The sequence below is a fragment of the Pygocentrus nattereri genome, chromosome 5 (genome assembly GCF_015220715.1).
Source record: "Pygocentrus nattereri isolate fPygNat1 chromosome 5, fPygNat1.pri, whole genome shotgun sequence".
NCBI classification, from domain to species: Eukaryota; Metazoa; Chordata; class Actinopteri; order Characiformes; family Serrasalmidae; genus Pygocentrus; species Pygocentrus nattereri.
The window spans coordinates 32,201,361-32,215,758 of record NC_051215.1 but is presented as its reverse complement, the minus strand read 5'-3'; the positions used below and the strand labels follow the sequence as shown (position 1 = coordinate 32,215,758).

Below are 14,398 nucleotides of genomic sequence, written 5' to 3'. Positions count from 1 at the left end.
AGTGTAAAATTTAAAAAACAAAACAAAGTTTTTTCCCATGTGCCTTTTGAAGATGTGTTCTGAATGTATTCTAAATGTATTCTGAATATGTTACTTTTTATGTGTTGTAATGGAATACATTACTTAATATATTGTACCCGATTGTGCTCAGTATTCAGCCATCACTACTTTTTCAAAGTACTTTGCCCAACCATACTGACCACATAGCACCTTTAGTGTGCTGGAGCCGAACAGAGACTTGTCTGACATAGTGTGGCCAAGCATATGCCATATGTACGCTGCCTACATCAAAAGGCAGAGAGACCCCTGTCATCCTTCCCTCCAAAGAGAGGAGAGCCAGTTGTACTCTCATGGACACCTGGCCAAGGACAGCGTATGGCACCTCTGGGATCTGAAATGAAGCTCACCTCTGCACTACAGAAGCATGACATTAACAATAAAGCCTTTAGGCTCATCGTCTGGATGCAAAGCACTGCCACTGTCCCCTTGTAAAGCACACAGAGTTGCCAGTTTACTAGTTACATTTAACTTGTATCTGTGCTCACTTGTCATACAGTAGTGTTCAATATCAGAGACCACCCTTATTTAGCCAATTTTCAATTTAAAATTGTTGTTAAGTCCAAGCTATTAATCTTCAGGAGATATTTCTAAACAGATTAGATATAAGATAATCACCTTAAGGGACGGGAAAAATATAAGGAAAATAAGTGAAAAACGGAGGTTCAAATAAAGATTCAGAGATACAGAAAAAATAGGCTCCTAACAAGCATGCAAGACCTATTAAACCACCAAAATCTGTCCCAATCAGATAAGCAGTACCTAAAGCTTTCATCTTTAAGAGAGAGGAAAATGTCAAGCTCCACTTTTGCTTTAGAACTGAAAAAAATCACAGGTGTTTCTGTCAGTCCTTCCACTTTGAAATGACAGTCTGAAAGGATGGGGAGCTGTCAAGAAACTCTTACTGTGAAAAGAAAATAGACAAAAAAACAAGAAAATTTGCAAATCAGACATAAGAAGCTGCTGGTGTTCTTAAAACAGTTTGCTAGCCACTGGAGTCCAGACCTCAACACTGCTGTATGTGTTTGAGATTATTTGGATGGTGTGAAGTAGAAAATGCAACTGATTTCCAAGACTGAACTAAATAAATGGAGGGTGATCTCAGTACTGTGGGTGTACTTTGTAAGTAAATAATTGACTGTAGTGACTGTAGCCCATGTGTTGTTGCACACTGTGTCAGCTACCCTATACCTCGTTCATTAATAGAAAGGAACCGCAACAGTGAGGTGTTTTAATGCATGGGCTTACCTGGGCTTAAGCCCAGGAGCCCAGAGTAATCCAGAGCTTCTGATTGACCTTTTTTACTTATTTATTCCACCTCCACTGCCTGGGTCCACTCAGATTGATCACAGGTTTACCCAGACCTTCCGTCAAATAGAGAAAAGAATGTTTATTAAGGCAATTTTTTTCTATGAGTGCTGTCATTGTAATATGGACAATCAAATCATTACACTCTCCACCCAGCTCTGCCTTATTTTTCTCAGCCCTCCAATCATTGCATGGGAGCTATTACTATTTACCATTGCATCAAGCCTTCAGTTCTTTATCAGCATGCCAGTGTTTGAATTTAAAGCTCCAGTTGCAGTTAAAAGATGAAATTTAGTACCATAGACTATGTCAATTTCAATCCATCCACAGCCAAAAAAGTCATCATCAGTTTTTGCAAATTTGATATTAGAAGTAGGCTGAAATAGGCTTTGTGACAATGTCAACGCAATCATCTAAGGTTTCTTCAACGATTCAAAGGTAACACATGAATGGACCATAAACATTATTCATGCCTGCTGCAGAAATATGCTTTGCTCTTCAATAATTACGTTTATACGGAGCCCTTAAATTGACAGGGTGATTATTTTTTAAAATGACATGGCCACAAATGAATATTATGAGGCCACAAGTTTTTTATGGCCATAAATAAGTATATTGAGGCTACATGGCCACAAGAGGCTTAACACATGGAATTAATGCATTAATTTGTGGCAATGAGAAACTTAACTCATCCCCCATCATATTGGCCTCAGTGTATTAATTATTGACCATTGCTTATGAAAAATCACATTAGGGGCTCTGTACATTTAGTTTTTTAAGTTTACTTAGTTGTCCATGCCATCCTTTTTGGGCAGACTGTGGTGAGCGGACTCTTTATGGTGAAATGTGTTGTTGTGTTGGTTTTGTTCTGTGATTCAAATATTCTGGTTGATATTTTCTGTGTCACCATAGGGCAAAAGTGGCTGAAAGGAAGAGGCTATAGCCTGATGTTATGTCATGGTGAGATATTAATGTGTTTAGAAATTGTATTTACCAAGTTGGTCTACCCAATTTTTTTTCCTATGCCACTAGATCAAACAACAGACTTTAGCTTGTAGATATTGGCTGTTTCTGGTGATGTTAATGGTTTAACTAGTGTCAGGTGACAGATTAGACAGAGCACATATATAGCACATGTGAGCTCAGTTCAGGACATCTTTACATTTTTATGTTCCAATTGTACTTGCTTGCATGATTTTAATGTAATAAAACTTTTTAAACATCAGTCTTAATCAATTTAGTTGATCTTGTTTGGTATCAGCTAACAAACTTCTCAAATTCGCTAAAAGGTACCAGTGAAGTTGTAACTGGCTTCCTAACTGCCAGCTTCTTATTCAAATTTTCTGTTCTTATTCAAATTTTCTGTGCCATTATGCACCAGTTAAAAGAGGCAGAATTTAACTGCGGCATCATTTAAAGTGGAGTGGAAAATTTTTAATTTTCCTAGTATGGCCCTGGGTTTAAGTTCATGTATTAATAGAGGGATGATGAATAGCAGTGCTGAAGCCGCTGACTGGCGGTGCTGGAGATATGGTCGCTGGAACTAGACCCATAAGGCCCACAACCACCTGTAGCCCCAGGGCCCACAATTAGGTTAAAGTGTCCCTGAAGAATCAGGTCTGATCAGATGTTATTTGGGAGGTGGACCATTCTCAGCAAAGCAGGTGACATCAACATGGTGGTGGGCTAGTGGCATATAAATGGGTGTTATCAGTACAGACGATACAGACTCTATGCACAATTTATATTTACCTAGCCCTCCATCTGTAGCCAATTTCTGACCAAAGAACTAACAGTTTTGATGCCTGAAGCGCCAGAATGTAACTGCACCATTTGGTAGACGCTCTTATCCAGAGCGACTTACAATTTGATCATTTTTACACAGGTAGGCTAAGGTGGTGTTAAGAGTTTTGCCCAAGGACTCTTATGGGTATAATGTAGGGTGCTTACCCTGGTGGGGGATTGAACCCCAGTCTACAGCGTAGAAGGCAAAGGTGTTACACAATACAATACACCAACTATTGACGGCTGCATATTTTTAATTGGTGAACTGTCTTCAAGGTAGGCACAAGGCATCTGGCAAGTAATGTATTTCAAAAATGGGCAAAACAAATATCTAGTGGAATTTGGCCAAATAAAGTCTTTTTGTACTCACTATTTTGTTGTTGGGTTGTGATGACATTGGCCTGAAATATACCTGGGTAGTAGACCACAGAGTAATACAAAACATTGGACGATTACACACCAGTAACAAGAATCAGAAACTAAAGTGTAATGTTAACAACAATCAAGCTATATAATTCGTATTTATTTTCTTTGGAAAATATACCGAGATATTTATTATGTAAAAACATTTGAGCAGCATTTGACAGACCATCAAAAAAAAAGAAACATTTTCACAGATTTCCACTGAGTCACAAACACGGCCCCCGGAACCCACCATGTCAAATAAGCCCTCACATTGTAACATCTTCACGACGAAATGGCAGACGACTCTCTGCTTCCCCCAGAGGCTCTGCTAACTAGAGGATCTCCCAGGAGAGAACAGCGATTCGGAGCGAAAACCAAACACTTCACAACACAGCACTGCTGAGGCTTTTTCCAGTAGATACTTTGCTTGCTGGGGAAGACGACTTGAGTTTTTGCAGCGGTTTGAAGGTTAATAATAATGGAACTTAAAATATATGTATATAAATAGACTACTTTTTCCCTCACAAATATGAGCTTTATACAACAACTTGACTTCTGCACATGTCTGCACTGTCCAAACAATGCTGTCCACAGACAAAGCATCGCAGAAGACGCGCAAATACTTTTTTTGGATAAGTGATTCTGTTTGTATAGCATGTGTAAACTCTCACAATTGAATACATCCTTGTAATACAGGCACACACACACACATGCCCATGAACTCATATGGTATATTTCTATACACACACATACACACATTCACACTAAAGCACACAATTCTAACCGAAATGTTGTGCTGCTTATCTTCCCAACCTTTACTAGCTACAGTATCACTGTCACAAGTCTCTCTCTCTCTCTCTCGCTCACATAATTTGACTCTTCCCCTTTTTCAGAACCGTTCAGCTTTTAGATCATCTTCATGTTGACCCGTCTGGGGCCACTGGTCTCTGTGAGCTCGCTGTTAGCTCCTTTCCTTTTGCGGGGGACATACTGAATGTCCACACTGCCTCTGTGCTTGCCTTTGCCCCTGCTCCAGGCAAACAGCAGCAGAAAGCAGAAGAGGACCACACCCAGGAAGCTGAGGCAGCCCATGGCCGTGGAGACCAGGATGGTGGTGAAGTCCAGCACCATCCGGATGGTGTAGCGCTCTGTGCCATTGATGAGGGAGCTGTTGTAATCGGGGTCAAAGAGAAAGCTGCGGTTGGCATAGAGGGCGCTGTCCCTGATACCCAGGCTTTTGACAGCCAACATTATAGACAGAGTGGCGTTGCCTGCTGGGTTGGATGCCACACATACATAAACGCCGCTGTCCTGGGTCTCAGCCACCCGGAACTCCAGCGAGCCATTGCCATGGGCGACTACCCTGCCTGTGCTCTTAGTGGTGATGTGACGCCTGTGTGGCGTCAGCCAAGAGACAGAAGGGGATGGGGCTCCTTCCGCTGCACAGTACAGCCAGGCCCTCTGGCCCTCCTCAGCCTGGGTTGGGTGTGTGGACATGGAAATGACCCTTGGCTTGGTGCAGATGACGTAGCGAGAAAGCAGTGGTTCCACTATCATGCTAAAGGGTTTTCCAGCCAGGGCACTGGGGGCACTGCACTGAGGCTCCACATCTCCATACAGAAGGGGTGGAGTCCTTTGCAGCAACCAGCGAAGACGGCAGTCACACACCAAGGGGTTCTGACCAATCAGGAGGTTCTCCAAGGCCATAGAGGTGGGCAGAACGGCCCGTTCCAGTGTTGCCAGGCGGTTGTAGCAGAGGTCAAGAAGACGCAAGGACAGCGCCCCCTGGAAGGCCTGAGGCTCCACACGTATTAACTGTGCCTGGCGCACGCGCACCACCTCCAGCCGGTCCATCCCACGGAGCCACCCAGCTGGTAGCACCCTCAGGCGGCTGTACGACAGGTTGAGGTGGGTCAGGTAGGCCAGGTGGCTCAGGGGTGGTGCTGCCAACAGGTTGGTGTGAGTAATGAAAAGTGAGCTCAGGTTGAGCCCCTGCAAGGCTGGGCTGGGTACCCCCTCCAGGGATGGCCAGTGATCAATCTCCAGGTAGCGCAGACGGCCTAGACCCTTAAAGGCATGCGGTGGCAACTCGCTGATGTTCAGCTCTCGCAAGCGCAGACTAGTCAGACTATGTAGGTGGGCCAAGGCATGGCCAGGTACAGCACTCAGGTTGCAGCGTTGCAGGGTGAGGGAGCGCAGGGCCGGAAGGCCACTGAAGGCCCGTGGTGCAATGAACACCAGCTCGTTGTCAGCTAGCTCTAGCACGCGCAGCCGCCGCTGCTCCTCAAAGCCATAGTCTAGCAGGATGACTAGCCGGTTCTGGCTCACGTCCAGCAGGGTCAACTCACCCAGGCCAGCCAGAGCACCCCGCGGCAGCAGAGTCAACTGGTTGGCACGCAGGCGCAGCGTGCGAAGACGGGGCTGCGCCCGGAAGCTGCCAGGTTCCACTGACGACAGCAAGTTGTTACTCAGATCCAGCTCCTCCAGCAGCAGCAGTGAGGAGAAGTTCTGCGGAGTGACGATGCGTAGCCGGTTCTTGCTCAGATCCAGCACCCTTGTCTCAATAGGAATGCCCTCGGGCACCTGTGCCAGACGCTTGCGGTGGCACGAGACGGAGCGCGTTGGCACGGAACACTCACAACGGGCAGGGCAGGCCTGGGCAGGGCACGGCAACAGGACGAGCGGCAGGAGGGAGAACCCCACGGCGCAGGAGAACAAAGAGAACAGCATGACCACCTGCAAGGGAGGAGGGGGAACAGACATAGAGGGAGAAGAACAAAAATGCAGATATAATTAGGCATGTTAAAGCTCTCGACGCAGATGTGTTAAAAACAACACATAATGTGTTAATTTTAACACATCTGCGCATCCAGTTAAGGATAACACATTCTGTGCTACTTCTAACACGACCAATGTGTTATTTTATTTAACACAGACAGTGTGATCAGATTGTTAACACAAAGATGGGTTCTAATTATACAATCTGTGTCAGAAACATGCTGTGTGCTTTTGGCCACCATAACATATTCAAAAACTAGACAAAATCGTGTGCAGTTCAGTTGAATTTATTATCAGATTATCTAATATCTTATCATGTTCACAAATACAAAAGTCAAACATCAAGATCCATAATACATTCACACAATAATTAGAACAAGTCTTATTTTATTGGTAATCATTAAAAGAGATTTCTTTAAGTGATCTACCAAATACAGGTGACAATGAGAATGAGATTCTTAGAAAAAAAAACAGATCTGCTTCCTTTTGACATTCAGGTAAAATACAAAGAGTTTAATTCCAAAATGCTGTATGTCCTTTAGTAACAATTTTGTATATAATGAGAAAACAGCTAGCGTGTTTTTATTTCTCTAATGAAGGTGGTATTAAACCATAATATAGTATTAATATTGCTTGAATGTGTAAAGTCCACTCCCAAAACACCCACACATATGATCTAAGCCACTTATTCTTCTGGGTCGCGGGAGGTATTGGAGGCCATCCCACTGGGTGGAAGACAGGAAACACCCTGGACAGGTCACCAGTCCATCACATGGCCCACACCCAACAACGTATGAAAAAAAGAAAATTCTTGAAAGTGGTCTGTTAGACATTTTGGAACAAAACGCTTCATATGTACAACTTCACCAGTGACATGGTGAAGACACCAGAGACTCCAGTCATGGTTTCAGCACACGAGAAGTTATAAGAACAAAGTGTAAAGCACATAAACAGCTGTCGCAACAAAACCTCGCATCTCTAAAATGGTAGATTTACAGGAGAAGCAAAAACATTGGTAATTTTTAATGTCAGTTATTTGTATATAAAGTGAAAGAAACAATTGGTGGTAAGTACTTTCGGATCATTTCTTTCCCTCCATCACATAATTTAAAAAAAAGTAAAAAACTGGAGGTTTTTAAATTCTGTAAAACAAAAATAAATAAATAAAACAACAGAAATGGTGCTATAAGGTTTTGTTCTGATAGCGATGATACATTTAAACTAAACATTGACATAATAATAAGAGCCGCATGTGATGTATTTCGATTTATTAAACCAAGAAACACTGACAGCGTGAGCCACATTATAGAGCTGTCAGCATCAATGTTAGTGCCAAAGGCTTTCATGTTTTCAATCAACAGCTCACTCTTTTTTGAAAAATTGTTCAGGACAATTATTAAGTAAACATACGCTTAGGCTAATTAATTTTATTCAATATTTAAAAAATAGTACACACAGGCTTGTCTGTTTTTAAATTTTAATGTCATGTGCCAGCATAAATGATGTTTTTCAGTCAGGATCCTGTCTGGATAAATCCTCTAGAATACGTTAGAATGATCCATGATGATCTGCTTTGGCAAGAACTGCAGCAAATCATAAGCTACATCTTTCACTTAAGAGAAGAAAGAATAAGAGGCACCACACCTGATTGGACGTTTGCTTTATGGGATTCTCTGAGGCTTTTGGAATACGAATGGCCGTTGGCTTGTTTTTCTCATTTGCTGTAGTAGAGGTAAAACTTACCACTCTGTCATTTAACAACACACCAGTTTTTTTTCTGCACAAGTGAAATGCAGCATCTGTTTTATTTCAATGGAACGACAACACCTGCTGAAATGTCGTGCACTGTGTCTACTCAGACATTTTCAGAAAAATGAATGTAACAGCTAAGACAGGTGTCCTCCTAAATATCACTTAAAGTTGCTAAGCACATGTTCTTCATATTTTACTTTATTGCACAATTACAGATGATCACTCCAGTTTTCATACAGTTTTTTGCACTTGGGACAAATATACATGATTCTATGTTTTATAACATCGCTTGAAGTCTCGCAATAAGCTCCACAACTTTGGATCTCTTTCCACCAGAGATAGGCATGTCATAGAGATGCTCAAAGAAATTAAAGACCGATGTGAGCTGGGCAGGATATGCCAGGTTGCAAATGCAGTACATCTTAAACAGTTTGTCAATGGCGCATGTCAAACTGTTATCCTCAAGTGGAATGGCGACTTTGTCCTTCTCTGCCACGATGATATACTGAGCTGTAGAACTGGGCTGACCTAAACATATGAGGTGAGGTTGATGATTTTCCACCACTCTGTCAGGTGAATTACCCATGAGGATGGAACTGTCTGTTTCACTCTGGAAAAATACAAGTAAAAAAAAATCCACGTTAACATGTATTTCAGAGGTAACTTTGAACAAGATGTATAGGCAGCGCTCCAATTAAGGGGGTGCCAGTGGGAGCTTAGCCACCCCAATAAAGACTTCAGCTCTCTTGAAGACAATAAACTCTGAAGTTAAGGGGAAGTTTCTACTCTTGCAGTACAAAGGAAATCAAATCATTCTCCAAAGAGCTCATCTCGACTGCATCTCTTTTTTTTATCTTTTTCTTTTGGCTCCTCTTCAACAAGGCACAACATAAAACTAAGGTGCATAAGTTTTGTAGAAGTAAGCAGATGGGTGTTGTATGGGTGTGTTAGTTGGGATATTTTGTACTGCATGTAATGTTGTCAGTCATATTGATTGTTACCTTTGAATTTCATTTAGGAATAAATGCTCTAATGGGTGTGGATGTGCCAGGGGTTCTGTATCTGCATATTGGACATTTCGGATTGTAGCCTATTTTATTATTCGAACGTATCTGTAGGTCTACGCATTACTGCGATGTAAATATGGTGGTTGATAAGACTGGCTGTTTTGATTACACTTGTGAGAGTTGGTCACAGCAACCACCAGCACAATCTGATGTTGCATTATGTTGCGATTATGTTGTATTGTTCTGTAGGATATATCAGTAAAACACACTACTCTGCCAAAGTCTTCTTCGACTAAGAAATTTCCATTTAAAGAGCTATTCATCTGGATAGAAACCATTTATTTGCTCAGAAGAACTCTAATATTAGAATACATACAAATAACATTAACAAAGTAAATAGCAATTTTATCAGAGGTTAACCCTCAGGGGCTTCTCTGAAGGTCTAATGATTTCAGGGAACTGAAAAATAAATATCTGTAATTTTTATTAGGTTGATATAGCTAAGTGAGCTCTTTTATTGGTTAGGACATCAAGTGCTGAAGGGAAGGCCTAATGTTTTGCATTACCCATTAGAATAATTACGAAGTGACAGATTAATCAACCAATCACATGTTGATTTCCAAAAGGCAGGACCAATTTGATGAGATAAAAATGCCACTCTAGGCCTACTGGAAGTCATGGATACATCACTGACTGTGAGCATGACTGGCTACCTAATCAATGGGTTGTTACAAAAGGAAATCAGTAACATTTCTATGCCAGCCCTCTAAACTGAAACTGCTACAAGGTGAAATATATGCTAATATGTCACAAGCTTCAAGTAAAATATGGAATGTATAATAAAAGCTTCGAATGTCTGTCTTTAATGTAGAACTGCCAAAACATTATGCAAAAAGCCATTAGCTTAGCACTAGCAAACTAGAAGAACCCCTTAGCGACGCGATTATCCTAGAGGTGGGTTTTTTACTTAGGTTTAGACAGTTTTGACATTTATTTTCCAATTTGAAGTAAAACCCAGTAATTTTGTTTGTAGCAATCAATACTTCATTAAATTAAATCAGGTGTGCTGTGATGGATTTGAACAAATCTATGCGATGGCTGAGGCACTGAGCTAAGTCAGGAACCAAATGTGCTCTATTTTTCTGAAAACAGGTTCTTATTACTTTTTACTGCACTAAAGTTTGTTTGTGTTTATTCCATTGTTATACAGTATCTTTTCAAACAAAAAAGACACTTATTGCTCAATTACATGCATTTGCTTAGGTGCCTAAGACTTCAAACACTGTCTATAAAGTTTATGATACATACAGACATATGAACACATGACACAAGCAACTTGCCTACCAGCTTAATGTCCAAGATATAACATATGGCTGATTTCACACTGCATTTGGTCCAGCCTTTGCCCCTGCCGGATGCAGTAGGAGGCAAAAGGTATGTGAGCATCTGAAGAGCTCTAAAGCAAGGCTCTGCAAAATAATAAACATAAAATGAATTGCAAATAGTGCACAGCATCTCAGACTGTGCCTTTAGACATCAGACTCGAGTCTATGCATGTGAGGACTGACAGTGCAGAGTGGTACAGAGTATACAGTGTGCAATAACAGTAATTCCACTGGTTATTTAACAGCCTTGATGAAGCACATGCACACATATGTAGAACCATTTATCTCTGACATTATATCGCAAATTTCTACTTAAAGTCACTTCAGAATCACAACTAGACTATCACCAGACATTTTGAAATGTTGACACCCCAGCAAATGATGTATCCAAGTAACATAACAGCTTGAAAGATTGTCATATCTTATATTAATGAAAAGCAGCCTACCATCACTCTCACTGGCAGATGCCAAAACAGCAGGATTCTCTTTCATTGTGGCCATCCTCAGTAATTTCGGGACAACACTTCCTTCCCACTTTTGAAGGAAGAGGTCAGCTTTCCCTGGATGCATCTTCTCAAACTCAAGGTCAAGCTGAGAAATCGACCAGAATACAGCAGTTACGATTATATTTGATAACTAAATACACTGGTCAGCTATGCTACAGATGGCTTTGTCAATGTACACCTCAAAACGTACTTACTAAGTATGGCATGTCTATAAAATGAGGGTACTGCTGAAAAATCTCTTCTACTGTTGGTGAGTTATTTGCAATCCAGAACCTGCGGCTAGTGTAGGTTTTCTCCATGCCCAGTCGGATGGTGGAGAAGTTCTCCTCAGATGGTTTCATCCTTTTGATTACAGCCTTCCAATCCATGGAGGACTCCTCTTCCCTTCCTGCTGGCATTCGCAGTGTAATGGAAACTGGATGGAAACACGGATCACTGGTCATGGCCCGCTTGCGGCGGTAGCGTCGCTGACTATCATGAAGGTTCCTCCGTAGATTTCTCAGTTTAATTTCAATGAATCCATTGTGGGACACTGGGTCATAGAAGTGCTCCTGGGTGAAAGGATAACATCTCTGTAATTGTATACTTTTCCAACTGTAAATGATGGTCATGCCACTATGAAACAAATGGGAATTAGTGAGAGTCCTCCAGATACAGTTCTTGTAAAGTGGATGTTTTTTTTTTTAGATTTTTTTAATGAAAAGGTGATAAACCCATCTAAGCGAACTTTCCAGTCGACAAGTTTGAGTGTTAGCCCTCTGAAATGTTACTTAATGTAATCAGTATTTCATTTCAGCTACTGTTGAATGTTGAGTAAAAACTACTTACAAATCCTTCATTCTCTTCTCCCATCTTCATCTTCATTGATGGGAACAGGGTTATCACACTTTTAGCTAACAACAGTTTATCATCACTTGATGGGTAACTGTGGGCAAAATTTTGAAAGCAAAATTAATTCTTATATTTTACTTGTAAGTCACCAAAATCTAGACATTAGCTATCAGAGACTGCATTAAAATTACATTAAAACATATCCATTAATGATATTTGTCAGTCATATACCCTGATGTATGTGAACATTAAAATTAAGCACGCCTCAAATTACAGAAGCTGTGAAAATGTATATATACATACATACCTTATACAGAGTATGAATTTATACCTACGCCTTATATTTATAAATGTCTCAGAGATCTTTCACAATACATTATACAGTCTCTAATGTTTTAAAGTTTTAAAAGTAACATTAGAAAACTATTTTAAAACTCACAATCCCCTTCGCTCCACCAGGTCACTGACTCCTATCTTCACAAGAAGTTTTCTTGATGTCTCAGACAGCGTTCCTGTAGCTTCATAATCTGACAGTATACTTGGGCCTTTGATCTGAATGAGCATTCTCAGTCTGTCTGCATCAACTGGACCCTGGCCATGCTGGAAAACCAACATACAGAAACAACATATCCATTAAACCTGCGAGGGCCTATTCTATTTATGTCAAAATCTATACTGCTGGGAGCAGTTAGAGCATGCACAAAACAGAGACAATAGCTTACAAAGATCAATTAGCAGAACTGCTTAATTACTTTTAGTTTGTCCCAGGACTGCAGTCCTGGGTTTGGCTTTTGGAATCATTTAATTTGCAATAGTTTCACCTCTTTCCTCTAAATTTGAAGTATTCTGTTCAATATTAACACATATAGCCACATATAGGGCTTCAATAAACATACCTTTAGCTGATTACTTGTACCAGCTGCATCTGTACTGTGAGGGCCGGCCTTTAAAAGAGAGACAGTGTCACTACTGGAACAGCAGAAATGCACAATTCCAGTCTTTTGTAATGCTGGATCAAATAGTCAGAAACATCCAACTTTAGCGTAATAGGAACACATGTAGGTCTCCACGGATAAATACCTTCAGCTGATTACTTGGACCAGCTGCGACTATATTCAGTTGTCCAGCCTTAAAAGAAAAAGAACATTAGTACTAGAAATAATTAAGAAAACAAATTAGAAAGAAATAATTAATAAGTAAATGATAAATTAACTGTTTTACTATCTCAAAATCCCACAACATAGCTTTCTCTGTATGTTTATCCTCCCAGGATAACCCAGGCTATTACAGAATGAATCCTAAAATTGTGGGAACTTCATTGACTGACCGTTAAGTTCACCTTCTTCTATCTAGATTCTTTGTCCATTTCATCAGCTCCACTTACCATATAGGTGGAAACTGTAGTTCTACAGTTACAGACTGTAGTCCATCTGCTTCTTTGTATACTTTGCTAGCCTCCTAGTCCTTGTACTTTGCTAGCCTGGTCAGGACCACACAGGACCCCCACAGAGTAGTGTGTGTTGCGCTGGTACAAGTGGATCAGAGACAGCAGTGCTGCTGGAGTTTTTAAACACTGTCCACTCATTGTTCACTCTATTAGATGCACCTTGTTGGTCCACCTTGTAGATGTAAAGTCAGAGATGATAGATCTGCTGCTGCACAGTTTGTGTTGAGCATCCTCTAGTCCTTCATCAGTGGTCACAAGGCGCTTATTTTTGTTTGGTAGACTACTCTCAGCTCAGCAGTGACACTGAGGTGTTTAGAAACTCCAGCAGCACTGCTGTGTCTGATTCACTCAACGCCACCACCACATCAGTGTTACTGCAGTGCTGAGAATGAGCCAATGCCCAAATAATTCCTGCTCTCTGGTGGTCCTGTGGGGGTCTTGACCATTGAAGGACAGGGTAAAAGGTTAACAAATTATGCAGAAAAACAGATGGACCACAATCTGATCTACAAAGTCCACCTATATCAGTGGAAGGTCAGCGTATATCTGTGTATTACAGCTCTTTTAACTGAATCTAGCTTTTCACTCTGATAACTTACACAGAAATGTAGTGTACTGGCATCTCTAAGACACATAGGCCTATATCCAGGCCTACATCCAGCTGATTACTTGGAGCAATGTAACCTGTATTGTAATTATATAATTACATTAGTGCTTCAGCCTAATTAAAACTTGACTACTCGATCATAAACAATATAAATCACCACATGTATATTATGTTCTTGGGAACATTAACAAAATCCAAACAGCCAGCAATGTGTTTATGGCTGCTGAGCCTGGAGTGTAAAAAATAGAGTGCAAACTAACGTTATTAAAAATGTCTAATGAAAAGCTCACATTCGCAAAAGGTGAGAGTAAAAACAAGCCAAGCTGTCTCAATTTTTTTTTATTGGCTGACATTGTACACAGCTATTACACAGCTGTAATTCCAGTTCCTTAAGTCTGAGAGGCTGATTGTGAACTATGTACTTACCTATGGGTCTGTATGTGTCTGTTTCTGTCATTTTATCAATCTCGACCTGTCTTTAATCAAACACTGTACACTATTACTTTGTAGAATACACATCAATTAACATT

The 14,398-nt window shown here is 40.8% G+C and overlaps 1 protein-coding gene across 2 annotated transcripts in view; it reads right to left on the bottom strand.

Annotated features, from left to right (window-relative positions):
• Positions 1-3,386: 3,386 nt before the first annotated feature.
• The window catches only part of lingo2b (leucine rich repeat and Ig domain containing 2b), a 44,401-nt gene continuing 33,389 nt past the window's right edge, over positions 3,387-14,398 (bottom strand). Inside the window, exons 3-10 of one of the 2 annotated variants that reach the window (XM_037538277.1) lie at positions 12,895-12,942; positions 12,711-12,758; positions 12,254-12,414; positions 11,812-11,908; positions 11,178-11,534; positions 10,924-11,068; positions 10,437-10,561; positions 6,612-8,695 (exon numbers count right to left, since the gene is read on the bottom strand). In XM_037538277.1, coding sequence (XP_037394174.1) covers positions 8,363-8,695; positions 10,437-10,561; positions 10,924-11,068; positions 11,178-11,534; positions 11,812-11,908; positions 12,254-12,414; positions 12,711-12,758; positions 12,895-12,942 — 1,314 coding nt within the window. In that variant the 3' untranslated portion in view covers positions 6,612-8,362. Of the gene's footprint in view, positions 6,292-6,611; positions 8,696-10,436; positions 10,562-10,923; positions 11,069-11,177; positions 11,535-11,811; positions 11,909-12,253; positions 12,415-12,710; positions 12,759-12,894; positions 12,943-14,398 lie in introns of those variants that run through there. The other variant, XM_017690399.2, reaches the window with a different exon arrangement.